The following is a 12800-nucleotide window of genomic DNA, read 5'->3' on the forward strand; positions in this document are numbered from 1 at the left end:
GCTACACCGAATGACCACCGCCCCTTTACAAAAACAACGAGCACAACCAGTACTGCCAAAAAAGTACAGAGCCCCGGCCATGAGGGCCCTGCATGATGACTTTGGGCATTTAGGGATGGAGAAGACCCTGGAACTTATTCGTAGTTGGTTCTATTGGCCCCGAATGGCTGAAGATGTTCGCAGGAAATGTGAGACTTGCGCTCGATGTGTTCAAAGGAAAACTCTGCCCACGAGGGCTGCATATCTCAAGAACATCACCAGCAACAAACCTTTGGAATTGGTGTGCATTGATTTCTTGTCTGTAGAGGTAGACAAGAGGAATGTTGGGAACATTCTAGTAGTGACTGACCATTTTACACGGTATGCACAGGCATATCCCACACGTGATCAGAGGGCCACCACCGTCGCTCGAGTATTGTGGGACAAATATTTCTCAGTCTATGGATTCCCGGCTCGGATACACTCTGATCAGGGGCGGGATTTTGAGAGTCACCTTCTGAAGGAGGTGCTGAAGATAGCAGGAATTAAAAAGTCTAGGACAAGGCCTTATCACCCCCAAGGTGATCCTCAGCCAGAGAGGTTCAACCGAACCCTATTAGATATGTTGGGAACTTTGCGACCAGAGCAGAAGGCTGCCTGGAGCCAGCATGTCGCATTTCTGGTGCATGCCTACAATGCCACAAAGAACGATGCTACGGGAGTCACCCCATATCTCTTGATGTTTGGGCGAGAACCAAGATTACCCATAGACTTGTGCTTTGGTGTATCAGAGGATGGAGATAGCTATGAAACTCACCAGAAATATGTATCCGAGCTAAGAGAAAAGCTGCGGGATGCTTATCGCTTAGCTACCGCTGCGGCTCGGAAGAACGCAGACCGCAACAAACATCGATATGATGCTAGAGTGCGTTCGCAGGAGCTCCAGCTGGGGGACAGAGTCCTGCTGCGAAATTTGAGTATTGCTGGCAAACACAAGATAGCTGACAGATGGAAGGCAGTACCTTACCTGGTGATGGAAAAGCTGGGAGATTTGCCGGTCTACAAGATCAAACCCGAAGACGGTCCAGGGCAAATAAAGACGGTGCATAGAAACCTTTTGCTCCCTGTGGGGGAATTGGTAAGCATCCTTTATGAGATGGGCAACGACAGGGCAGCCGGGCAGAACAGAGGTGCTAGACCAAAGCCGCCATCCAACACAGACAGTGGGCCCCCTGCAGCTAACTTACCCCTATTCTGCACATCTGAGAGTGAGTCTGAGGAGGAAGACACAACCTGGTGTATCCTGGGATGGAGACAAGATTTCAGTCTCGATCAGCTGAACCAAAAGAGAGTTTTCCCTCTTCCACCCTAAACCCCATGGCGGAATTATTTAGGCCCCTTTCTGACACCCCGGTGCCGCTGATGAGACCCCCCTGTGATGACACACACAGGTTATTGGACAGTGGAGACACCCAGGTAGAGGATGTCCTGGGCACCTTGGACCCTCCAGCGTTAGAACTAGGAGTGCAGGGGCCTACGCCAGTAGCCAAGGGACCCTCCAGGGAAGCCTCTCCATCCGTCACTCAAGAGGATGTTCCCCCTACCTCGGCAACAGAGATTCTCAATAGACGAGACAGGGTGATACGACCAGTAAACAGTTAACTTATGATGCACCTGGGGTGACTAGTGAGGAGCCAATACATTTAGCACACAGGCTTGTGGAAGCCAAAGTGGGCTTCCTGAGGCCCTTTGGAGGAAACCAATGAGTTGGTATAAAGGGAGTGTGATTTGTCGGGACGACAAATTCTCGGCTGGGGGGAGGATGTAAGCAGTGTCAGGATGAGCTCCACCCTGACATCTGGTGGTGAGGTGTGGCAAGTTGTGGAAAAGAACTTGAGGGGCCGATCTCATTTGCATAGGCACACCCACCCCGCCTAGAATGAGGCCATAGCTGCCCAAATGGTCACTTTGGCTGCTGTGGGATCCCCAGTGTCTCTGTTATTGGGGCAGGAAGAATAAATTGTTATTGTCCTGATTATGGGAACTGTGCTTGGAACTGTACTTGGCCTTTTGTTATGATGGAGGGACTCACTATCAGCTAACTAGCACTCGTTAGGCAAGGGTCATGGGTTCCAAAACTGTGTGAATTGAGAGAGGCTGGGGACAAGTATTAATACCTAGTGGTATGGGCTCCTGGGTGAGGGCCTTACATGCTAATTGCACTTCCTTCTCTCTCCACTGTGGAATAATCAGAGCTAATTTTGATTCCATTAGGAGTCTAGTTACAGGCTGCTGAGCTCACTTTGGGCTAATGGTGCACCAGCACTGAGGCTCCCCTTCTACAAGCTGAATTCACCAAAGAGCTGACCTGACTAAGAGCTGAAATCACTGAGTGTTGTGTTAAGTAGTGGGGGAGCCTGAAGATATATCGTGGAGCAGTTTGCGGGACGGCTGGAGTGCCTTGTGGACAGGCTGGTGGAGCCGTTCATAGGACAGTGGGAGCTGCTGGTGGGACGCGGAGCGGTTCATGGGACAGCGGGAGCTGCTGGTGGGCTGCAGAGCTGAGCGAAGCAGTTCGTGGGGCGGCGAGCGGAGCGGAGCGGAGCGAAGGCCTATGGAGCTGTGGGGCGCTCAGCTTCAGATCATGTAAGGTGCCTCTTACCCCCACCCCCATCTCCACCCCACGTTGGGAGGTAAAGCCCTGCAGATAAACTTTTGAACTCTGGGGCTGCCCTGACCAGGGACAGAGACTTTTGGGTCATTGGACTTTTGGGACTTTGGGTGATTTGGGGTTGCTGGACTCAAGAACCAAAAGGAAAGGGGCATGCCCCAATTTGCTTGGGGTGGGTTTTTTTTTTGTTCATGGGTTGTGTTATGAATCCTGTTGGTGGTGTTTCCCCAACATAATGCCACATTGTTTCTCTCTGTTATTAAAAGGCTTTTTGCTACACTCAGTGCTTGCGAGAGGGGAAGTATTGCCTCTTGGAGGAGCCCAGCAGGGGTGGTATATATTTGTCCCAGGTCACTGGGTGGGGGCTCGAGCCGGTTTGCATTGTGTTATTGGAATGGATCCCTAGATATTGAACCCGGCCCTTGTTGCTGCCAACTCTGACGGGCAGAAGGGTTACACACCCAAATTTCCAATATCTCACCTTTTTGTCCCAATTCAGGAGAAAAACATGCGTTAAAATATAGATGGAAAATCTGTTTTCTGAACATCTGACCTGGGAGCGCTTGAAATTCCACCCAACACCCCTTCCTCATGTAGTCTGAGACGGGGTGAACAGCCTTAATTATGAGCCTTCTGTCACCTCCTCTTCTCTGTTTCAATCTCTCCTCCTACATCGAGTCTGGACCTAGGGTGATTTCAAAACAAACATTTGCACTGGGGAAAAGTCAGAAGCCTGAAGAAACTCACCCCTTTCGTTCTGCTAGAACTTTCCTCTCAGCAAGGTGTGTTGTCCATTCACAAGACAGATATATTTCCAAGTGCAAACGTGTTTGTTTCAATAACATTGATATTTACGTAAGGAGAAGCAAATATCTTACATAAATGCAACTACTGGGGTGAAGCTTGACAGGTATTATTATATAGAGAACATTAATTTTATCAAGAAAAATTATTAATTCCCATAAATACACCAAGCATTCGGGTGGAGAATATTGTGTCAGCTCTTATATATAGATGTAAACACACACACATATATACATATACACACATACACACACTTTTTGGGTTTCTGCGTCTCCTCTCTCTGCTGCTGGACAGGACGGGACAGTGTCCTGCTGCTCCGTCAGCTCCCCATTCGGCTGTCAGACAGATGGACGGCTCGGCAAGCTTCTCTCTGCTTTTCTCTCCTTCTCCTCACCGTCCACTCGCTCTCCACCTACCCCTTGGCTGTCTGCTGACACATCGACTTTTATACCGACCTGTCAGGCACAGGAGAAGTTCCGTGGGTGCTCTGGGGCTGTAGCACCCATGGGGGAAAATTAGTGGGTGCTCTGCGCACACCAGCAACCAAGCTCTCCTCCCCACCCCACCTCACCTCACCTCACCGAACCTCCGCCTCATCCCCTGAGCGCGCCGCGTCCCTGCTTCTCTGCCCACCTCCCGGCGCTTGCTGCCGCAAAACAGCTGTTTCGTGGCGGAACAAGCTCCAGGAGGGAGGGGGCAGGAGCGGGGACTCGGCGCGCTCACGGGATGAGGCGGGGATTTGGGGAAGGGGGTTGGAATGGGGGCAGGGAGGGGGCGGAGTTGGGGAGGGGCCTTTGGGAAAGGGGTTGGAATGGGGGTGGGACAAGGCGGAGTCGGGGCGGGGCCAGGGGCAGACGGGGGTCGAGCACCCGCCAGCCGCGGTTGGCGCCTCTGCTGCCCAACTGCCCCCGTCCCAGACGGGCCGTTCTGTTTTTAGCCCGCAGCCGTTGTTTCCCTCAGCGTTCGGATCGGCTGACCTTTGCCCTACAGGGTCCGGGTGGGAAACAGGAGGCCTGGAGGGAAAGTTTCGGGGTGTGTTTGGTTCTGCAGCGGTTAAATGGCTCCAAGGAGAGCAGGTGGTGAGGGAGGGGGACAGAAAACCGTCCAAGAAGTGGGCCCAAGGCAGGGCGGGAGTGGACCGGATGTGGCGTCAGGACTATAGCCGTAGACGACTTGCCCACCGTTGGGTGCCACGCTCTCGATGATCCGGGTGGGAAAGACGAGGGGGAGGGTTCCGGGGTGTGGTGGGTCCCGCAGGATTTAAAGGGGTGGGGCAGGCGGGTGAAACTGGGATTAACGCTTCAAAGGGAGGGGGAGACAGTGGAAGTGGATCTCAGTGAGGGCGGAAACAAACCGGAAGTGGCATCAACCCCTCTAATGTAAACGAAGGACTTGCCCATAGTTCCTCATGGGGTCCGGGTGGGAAACAGGAGCCGCGTTGGAAGGTTCCGGGATGTATTTGGGGCGGGGTATCAGAAAGGGAGTGAGTCCCCTTCCCCAGGTCAGGGACGATGGGGAGGTGATAGGTGGGGAGGGGAGAAAAGGGTGGGAGGGACAAAAATCCCACAAAAATGGTAAATACCCAAAGGGGAAAAAAATCAGAGGCCAATTTCCCCCGTGGTCTTTCAATTACTTCTCGACATTGCTGGTTGATTTTCCCCAGTGATTTGTATTAAATTCCTTCTTTTTCTCTATTTTTCCTTCTTCCCCCACTCATCATTTTAAAAAATAACATTTGCAGGGGGGGGCAAAATTCCAATTTACAGGGGAAAAAAGATTTTTATGAAAAAAAATATTGTTTTGGCAGGGGGGAGGGAAGTGTCCCAATTTTCAGGGATAAAATGACACATTTTCACTGGGGGGGGGGAGAGGGATGATATTCCAGAACAAAATATCAATTTTTCAGGAAAATATCATTTTTTTTCATAGGGAAAAAAGTGGATTTTCTGAAAAGCAAATTTTCGGAAATGATTGTAAGATTTTGGACCACGACAAGGGGATTGAAGAGAAGAGGGAAGTGAGTGAGAAAAGCAAAAGTTTTTCTCCAAACACATTTTTTCAAAAAACTCTGAAAACAGACAATTTTTCTCACAAAGAAATTATTTAATTTTTAGACCAAAAAAAATCACTTTCTTTGAGCAAGTCCAGCCGGCTAGAGCACTCACACTGGTCGCTCAGACCAGTTCCACCGCCCACACCATGCTGAGCTGGGCGAGCGTTTCTCTTCGTGCTCAGTTAGGAAGAGGGACCAGACGCTGCGTTAATTACCCCCAGCTGGTCACGCTCCACAGGGAGGCGTTGCAATCACTCCAGAGAGGACAGGGAAATAACACACAGGGACGTGATATAGTAATATCCAGGAGGCCCTGGAAAAGGCATTTCCTGAGGGTCAGAGCATGCCCTAGTCGATTATTCCCTGCCGTAGCGAGGGCTAGTTGGGTTTTGTTGGGGTTCACATGGACTTTCATGCCCATAATTGTCTTCTGCTCTCCCTCAAACCCTGTGAGGGTCTCCTCCTGTGGGGAATTCCCTCCTGGCGGCGTGGCTGTGAGTGTGAGGGACTCAGGTGGTGCTGGGTGTGGAGGGACTCAGCGCCACTGGGCGTGGTTGGAGGTGTGTTCCCTGCGTCCTGGAGTCTGGATTTTAATCTCTGCATAGTGCAGGCTCTCGCTCTCCTCGGCCCCCCGGCTGCCGTGGCCCTGTGTTGGACAGACACACTGTGAGGACGCCATCACCCCAGATCTGGTCTCTTAATTCTGGCCAATTTAGGCATCTCTCAGGGAGCAAATCCCACAGTGTTACCCCAGATAGGAGAGGTTGGGAGTCAGGACTCCTGGGTTCTATCCCCAGCTCTGGGAGGGGACTGGAGTTTACCAGGTTAGAGCAGGGGGGATGGGAGCCAGGACTCCTGGGTTCTATCCCCAGCTCTGGGAGGGGACTGGGGGGTTAGAGCAGGGGGGATGGGAGCAAGGACTCCTGGGTTCTCTCCCCTCACTGTATTGTACCAGTCCTTATTGGCACCCAGAGACCAGACCCAAGCACTGTATGGAACAGGGCCCAGCCTGCATTGTCTTACCTTAGGCTGCCGCTGGCGGGGCTGCGAGGGGGGCGGCGCTGTCGAAGAAGGGAGAAGAAAGGAACGTTAAAACGGAGGAGTGTGAGAGAGAGTCTGGGGTGAAGTGGGAAGCTGCAGGGATCTAGGGACGGGAGGAGAAGGAAGGACATGGGGGGTTAGTTATATGGACAGACAGCCCAGCATGGACCACAATGGACAGACGGCCACTTGGGTGTATTCACGAGCAGAGGCCCTGGCCCATGGGGGCCAGGAGTTTAGGAGGGGGAAGGCTCCAGTTTGGTACCTCAGCATCTCTTCAGGAGGACGGTGGCCACCAGGCCGATGATGAGAATCTGCCCCAGGGCGATGGCGACCTGGTACAGGAGCTCCCGGGCGCAGCACCCTACGGGGGCAGGTTCTTTACCTGGGCGATGGAGAGGAGCGTTAGGGGATTCTCAGCCCCTTGAGCCAGCCAGTCCCCTGCCCTGGGGCCACAGACGGGGAAGGCCCCATGCCCCCATTCCCCACCTCACCTGTGTCACTCTGGTTTCTCCCCATCACCCGCAGCTCGGTGCCCGCTCCTGTCCCGCTCTCTCCCTGGTGGATGCTGATCTGACACTGATAGCGACCAGAGTCCCGCGGCTCCAGCTCCGACAGGGTCAGCGTGGCCTCCCCTTTCCGGAGCAGATCTAGGTCGGACACATTGAGCCGTCCTTTATAGAAGGGATGGTGAGATTCCAGCACAACCCCGGGTGCTCTAGTCCACGTTGCTTTGGCCACGCTGCCCAGTCTGTTCTCGAAGGAGCAGCTGAGTGTCGCGGTCTCGCCGGGGGATGCTCGGAGGACAGCGGGGCTCTGAAGCACTGTGAGACCTTCGTGAACCAGGGCAATAAACATTACAGCAGGAAAGGAAAACGACGACGAGTGGTATCAAGACACGCCCCAGCCGCCCAAAACCTTCGCAGCACGGAGAGAAGAAGCTAAGGGGAAAGAATTGTGCGTTCCTGTCCACCTTGCTATTACTCACAACACTCTCGATAACACACTGCACAGGGCTTTCACTTCCAGCCCAACAGAGACCCAACATCAACACTGCTATGTCCAAAGCAGACTGCGAGGAATTACAAAGGGATCTCACTAAACTGGGTGACGGGGCAACAAAGTGGCCGATGAAAATCAATGGTGGTAAATGCAAAGTCATGCACATTGGAAAACAGAATCCCAACTGTACATACAAACTGATGGGGTCTCAATTAGCTGTTACCGCTCAAGAGAGATCTTAGAGTCGTTGTGGATAGTTCTCTGCAAACATCCACTCAATGTGCAACGTCAGTGAAAAAAGTCACCAGACTGTGAGTATCCATTAGGAAAGGGAGAGAGAAAAAGACAGAAAATACCCTATTGCCTCTATATAAATCCATGGTACGCCCGCACCTTGGACCCTGCGTGCAGGTTTGGTCGCCTCAAATCAAGTAAAGATACATTAGAATTGCAAAAGGTACAGAGAAGGGCAACCAAAACAATGAGGGGTACGGAACGGCTTCCCCCTTACAAGGACCAGGAAACCCCCTTACAAATTAAAGTGGCAGCTTGTCATTTTAACCCCTTTAAATACACCACAAACACATGCCTCCACTTTACACAATTTGTGCTTCAAACTAGAGGGGGTCAGAATTTGTCCTGACGGAACGTTTTCCTCTTGGGAAATGCCGTCTCCTCGAAAGGGTGACAATAGGTTTAAAACTGGGGCAGAGAAAGCGTTTTTGATAGGGTCAAAAGGGAATGATTTGATTTTGCATTTCCAGACTGGTTTGATTTGATATTATGAAGAGGAGTCAACCCTGAAATGAAATATTTGTTTTATGGAAACAGAATACTTCTCATTGACCTGATGTGACATATCCACATCTATCTATGCATCCATGCACGCATCCTGCACCCCTAGATCTAGATAGATAGATAAATATTCGTTTGGGGTGGGATGGATGGGTACATAGATAAAAAGATAGATGAGAGGGATGTAGGGGTAGGGCTGAATGAGTAGACAGAGATGGATCTAGGGGTGGGGTAGGTGGATGGATGGACAGACACAGATGGATCGAGGGGTGGGGAAGGTGGATGGATGGACACACAGAGATGGATCTAGGGGTGGGGTAGGTGGATGGATGGACAGACAGAGATAGATCTAGGGACACGGTATATGGACAGATAGGGCTGAATATAGTGGAGTGGGGTAGAAGGACAGATGGACAGACAGAGATGGATCTAGGGGTGGGGCAGATGGAGAGACTGACAGACAGAGATGGATCTAGGGATTGGGTAGGTGGATGGATGGACACACAGAGATGGATCTAGGGGTGGGGTAGGTGGACGTCCCCCTGGAAACCCTAGACAATAGAAATGAGGGGTTAGGAGATTCCTGGACCAACATCCCATAGAGGGGACAGCCCCGTAACCCATTCCCACCTCCTGAGCCAGCCAGTCCCCCACCCTGGCGCTGGATCGGAGCTGGCACCCAATAGATGGGGAAGGCCCCGTGCCCCCATTCCCCACATCACCTGTGTCACTCTGGTTTCTCTCCATCACCTGCAGCTCGGTGCCCGCTCCTGTCCAGCTCTCTCCCTGGCGGATGCTGACATGGCACTGATAGAGACCAGAGTCCCTCTTCTCCAGCTCCAACAGGGTCAGCGTGACCTCCCCTTTCCGGAGCAGATCCCGGAAGGACACATTGAGCCGTCCGCTGTAGAAGGGATGGTGAGAATCCAGCACAACTCCGGGTGCTCTAGTCCACTTCACATTGGCCACACTGCCCGGTCTGTTCGTGAAGGAGCAGCCGAGTGTCGCGGTCTCGCCCACGTACGCTCGGACAACGGGGCTCTGAAGCACTCTGAGACCTTCGTGAACCAGGGCAAAAAACATTATAGCAGCAAAGGAAAACGACAACGAGTGGTATCAAGACACGCCCCAGCCGCCCGAAACCTTAGCAGCACGGAGAGAAGAAGCTACAGGGAAAGAATTGTGCGTTCCTGTCCACCTTGCTATTGCTCACAACACTCTCGATAACACACTGCACAGGGCTTTCACTTCCACCCCAACAGAGACCCAACATCAACACTGCTATGTCCAAAGCAGACTGCGAGGAATTACAAAGGGATCTCACTAAACTGGGTGACGGGGCAACAAAATGGCCGATGAAACTCAATGGTGGAAAATGCAAAGTCAGGCACATTGGAAAACAGAATCCCAACTGTACATACAAACTGATGGGTTCTCAATTAGCTGTTACCACTCAAGAGAGATCTTGGCGTCGTTGTGGATAGTTCTCTGCAAACATCCACTCAATGTGCAGCGGCAGTGAAAAAAGTCACCAGACTGAGAGCATCCATTAGGAAGGGGAGAGAGAAAAAGACAGAAAATATCCTATTGCCTCTATATAAATCCATGGTACGCCCGCACCTTGGACCCTGAGTGCAGTTTTGGTCGCCTCAAATCAAAAAAGATACATTAGAATTGCAAAAGGTACAGAGAAGGGCAACCAAAACAATGAGGGGTATGGAACGGCTTCCCCCTTACAAGGACCAGGAAACCCCCTTACAAATTAAAATGGCAGCTTGTCATTTTAACCCCTTTAAATACACCACAAACACATGCCTCCACTTTACACAATTTGTGCTTCAAACTAGAGGGGGTCAGAATTTGTCCTGACGAAACGTTTTCCTCTTGGGAAATGCCGTCTCCTCGAAAGGGTGACAATAGGTTTAAAACTGGGGCAGAGAAAGCGTTTTTGATAGGGTCAAAAGGGAAGGATTTGATTTTGCATTTCCAGACTGATTTGATTTGATATTATGAAGAGGAGTCAATACTGAATGAAATATTTGTTTTATGGAAACAGAATACGTCTCATTGACCTGATGTGACATATCCATATCTATCTATGCATCCATGCATGCATCCTCCACCCCTAGATCTAGATAGATAGATAGATAGATATTCTTTTTGGGGTGGGGTGGATGGATACATACATAAAAAGATAGATGAGATGTAGGGGTTGGGCTGAATGGGTAGACAGAGATGGATCTAGGGATAGGGTAGGTGGATGGATGGACAGACAGAGATGGATCTAGGGACAGGGTATATGGACAGATAGGGCTGAATATAATAGAGTGGGGTAGAAGGACAGATGGACAGACAGAGATGGATCTAGGGGTGGGGTAGGTGGATGGATGGACACACAGAGATGGATCTAGGGGTTGGGCAGATGGACAGAAGGACAGACAGAGGTGGATCTAGGGTTGGGGTAAGTGGATGGATGGACACATAAAATTAGTACCTGCTCCCCAGGTGGGGATGAGGAGGACGGCGCAGAGGACGGTGCTCAGGGCTGGCAGCTGCTCCATGGTCCCTGCTCTCTGGGGAGCTCCGCAGCCCAGCTCAGCTCAGCCTCAGCATCCTCCGGAAATGTCACCTCGGGGGGGGCCGGTGGAAAGTTTTGTGGCCTGAGCTTCTGAGATGGCTGCAGCAAGAGGCTGGGGACGAGGGCTGGACGGGGGCGGGTGTGCTGGGAGGGGAGTGGGGTCTAGTGGTTAGAACAAGGGGAGATGGGGGGCTGTGAGCCAGGACTCCTGTTTTCAGTCCTCAGTTCATTGTCACATCTTGGGTCATGCTTCTTACCCTCTCTGGGATATTTTGTCATGAGGAATAACATTATTTTACAGAAAGGATTTTTGCTTAATATCTTTTATTTTCACACCCTGAGGTATATTTATTTTTTGCAACATGTAACTCTTGCCATCGGCGTTTTCCTTCTAAAAAACCAAACATGCTCTGGACAGTCTTTATCTGCTTTATACAGAAATGTTTTCTTTAGAATTTTGTTTTCTCTTATGGCTGACTCCGTTACAGCATTTAATTTTCCTTTGTAAATGGAAAAATATTGTCCCACAAGGAATTAATCTTGAGAAATACTTTTCTTTCATGTTATTGGCATACCCAAGACATACAGGACAGATCCACAGCGGGTGTAAATAGGTCTTTCTGAGTTTATTGCACTGGAGCTACGGCCGATTGACCCCAGCTGGGATCACACCAGCAGCCCTGCAGGGCGCACATTCCCCTTCCCAGACCCACCCACACCCAGGAGCCCGACGCCCGGAGCCACAGGCCATTTCCTGTACCAAGGAGAACTATAACGGCAGCGGCCACTAGGGGGCGACAATGCTCCCAGGCACCCATCGCTGCTGCATGGCCCCTTCGCTGGGTGCCCTGGGCCGATCGACCCACAGACAGAAGCAGAGGAGAGCGGAGACGCCCCGGCCCCGCAGGAGCCCCCGGCAGGTGGCTCAGAGTCCAGCGAAATGGACTGGCTCACCTCATGGCTACCGAATGTGGGGACTTGGGGACGGCGTATTTTGTATTTACTTTTTTTGATTGTTATTGTTTTTGCGTTATTTTTTGTACGCCTACAATGCTGCAGTATGTGCTGTCGGCAGTTGCTAACCCTGCAGCGTGGTTACTCAGCCCCAATATAGCTTACTGACGTACAAAAAGAAAGGGAGGACTGTTAAGGAAAAGTTAGCACATGTGACTCCATTTTGGTTTGGGGCCCACCATTGTCTAAATGCCAGCACATCATACACCAGGAGGAGTGATCCTTAGATACTGAATCCCTGTGAAAATCCTCCTCCTCGTCTCCAGCCTGCCTTGACTCCCAGTATCTGGTTTTTGTCAGTCTCTAACTCCCTGTCTCTTGGCCTTGATGTGAGGCCTCCCATCCTGATAATAAAAGTTACTGATGCATGGCTTTAGGACCAGCTGTGTAATGAACATACTAGTTTAGCACGAGGAATGCACCAAGCAGGGATAGGTGGTAGATAAGAAAAGGGTTTGTTTATTGGCTAAGGTTTCCGATGCACGAGGGCAACATGCTTTGCTAAGAGGTATATAACCTTTGTATAATCTGTATTCGGGGTCCCCTCCTGACTAGCAGGGGGGCACCACGCTCGAGCATAATAAACTTAGTGTCTTTTGGGAACTCTGCAGTTGTGGACTTTGTTTATGTGCCTCAGCCTAGATTCGAACTGTGCGTGTCCTATCAGGTATAATTCGCAGCACTGGTGTGCGTGTCCTACCAGGTGTAATTCGTAGCATTTGTGTGCGTGTCCCATTCCAAGGCCGCAGGCTGAGGATGAGTCCCAGGGAGAAGAGAACGACGAGTGACAGGGAGATGACGGCTCGGTAAAAGAGGGGCCCTGAGTCCCGACAGAGCTCACGTCCCCCACTTGGAGAACACTT

The 12800-nt window shown here is 51.3% G+C and overlaps 1 protein-coding gene across 2 annotated transcripts in view; it reads right to left on the minus strand.

The window, feature by feature from the left end:
- Positions 1 to 5397: 5397 nt before the first annotated feature.
- LOC119567620 (natural cytotoxicity triggering receptor 3-like) overlaps positions 5398 to 12800 on the minus strand; it is an 82475-nt gene continuing 75072 nt past the window's right edge. Inside the window, exons 7-8 of one of the 2 annotated variants that reach the window (XM_043527905.1) lie at positions 6531 to 6568; positions 5398 to 6153 (exon numbers count right to left, since the gene is read on the minus strand). In XM_043527905.1, coding sequence (XP_043383840.1) covers positions 6043 to 6153; positions 6531 to 6568 — 149 coding nt within the window. In that variant the 3' untranslated portion in view covers positions 5398 to 6042. The remainder of the gene's footprint in view (positions 6154 to 6530; positions 6569 to 12800) is intronic. The other variant, XM_043527903.1, reaches the window with a different exon arrangement.

This window comes from Chelonia mydas, chromosome 14 (genome assembly GCF_015237465.2).
Source record: "Chelonia mydas isolate rCheMyd1 chromosome 14, rCheMyd1.pri.v2, whole genome shotgun sequence".
In the NCBI taxonomy this organism is placed as follows: Eukaryota; Metazoa; Chordata; order Testudines; family Cheloniidae; genus Chelonia; species Chelonia mydas.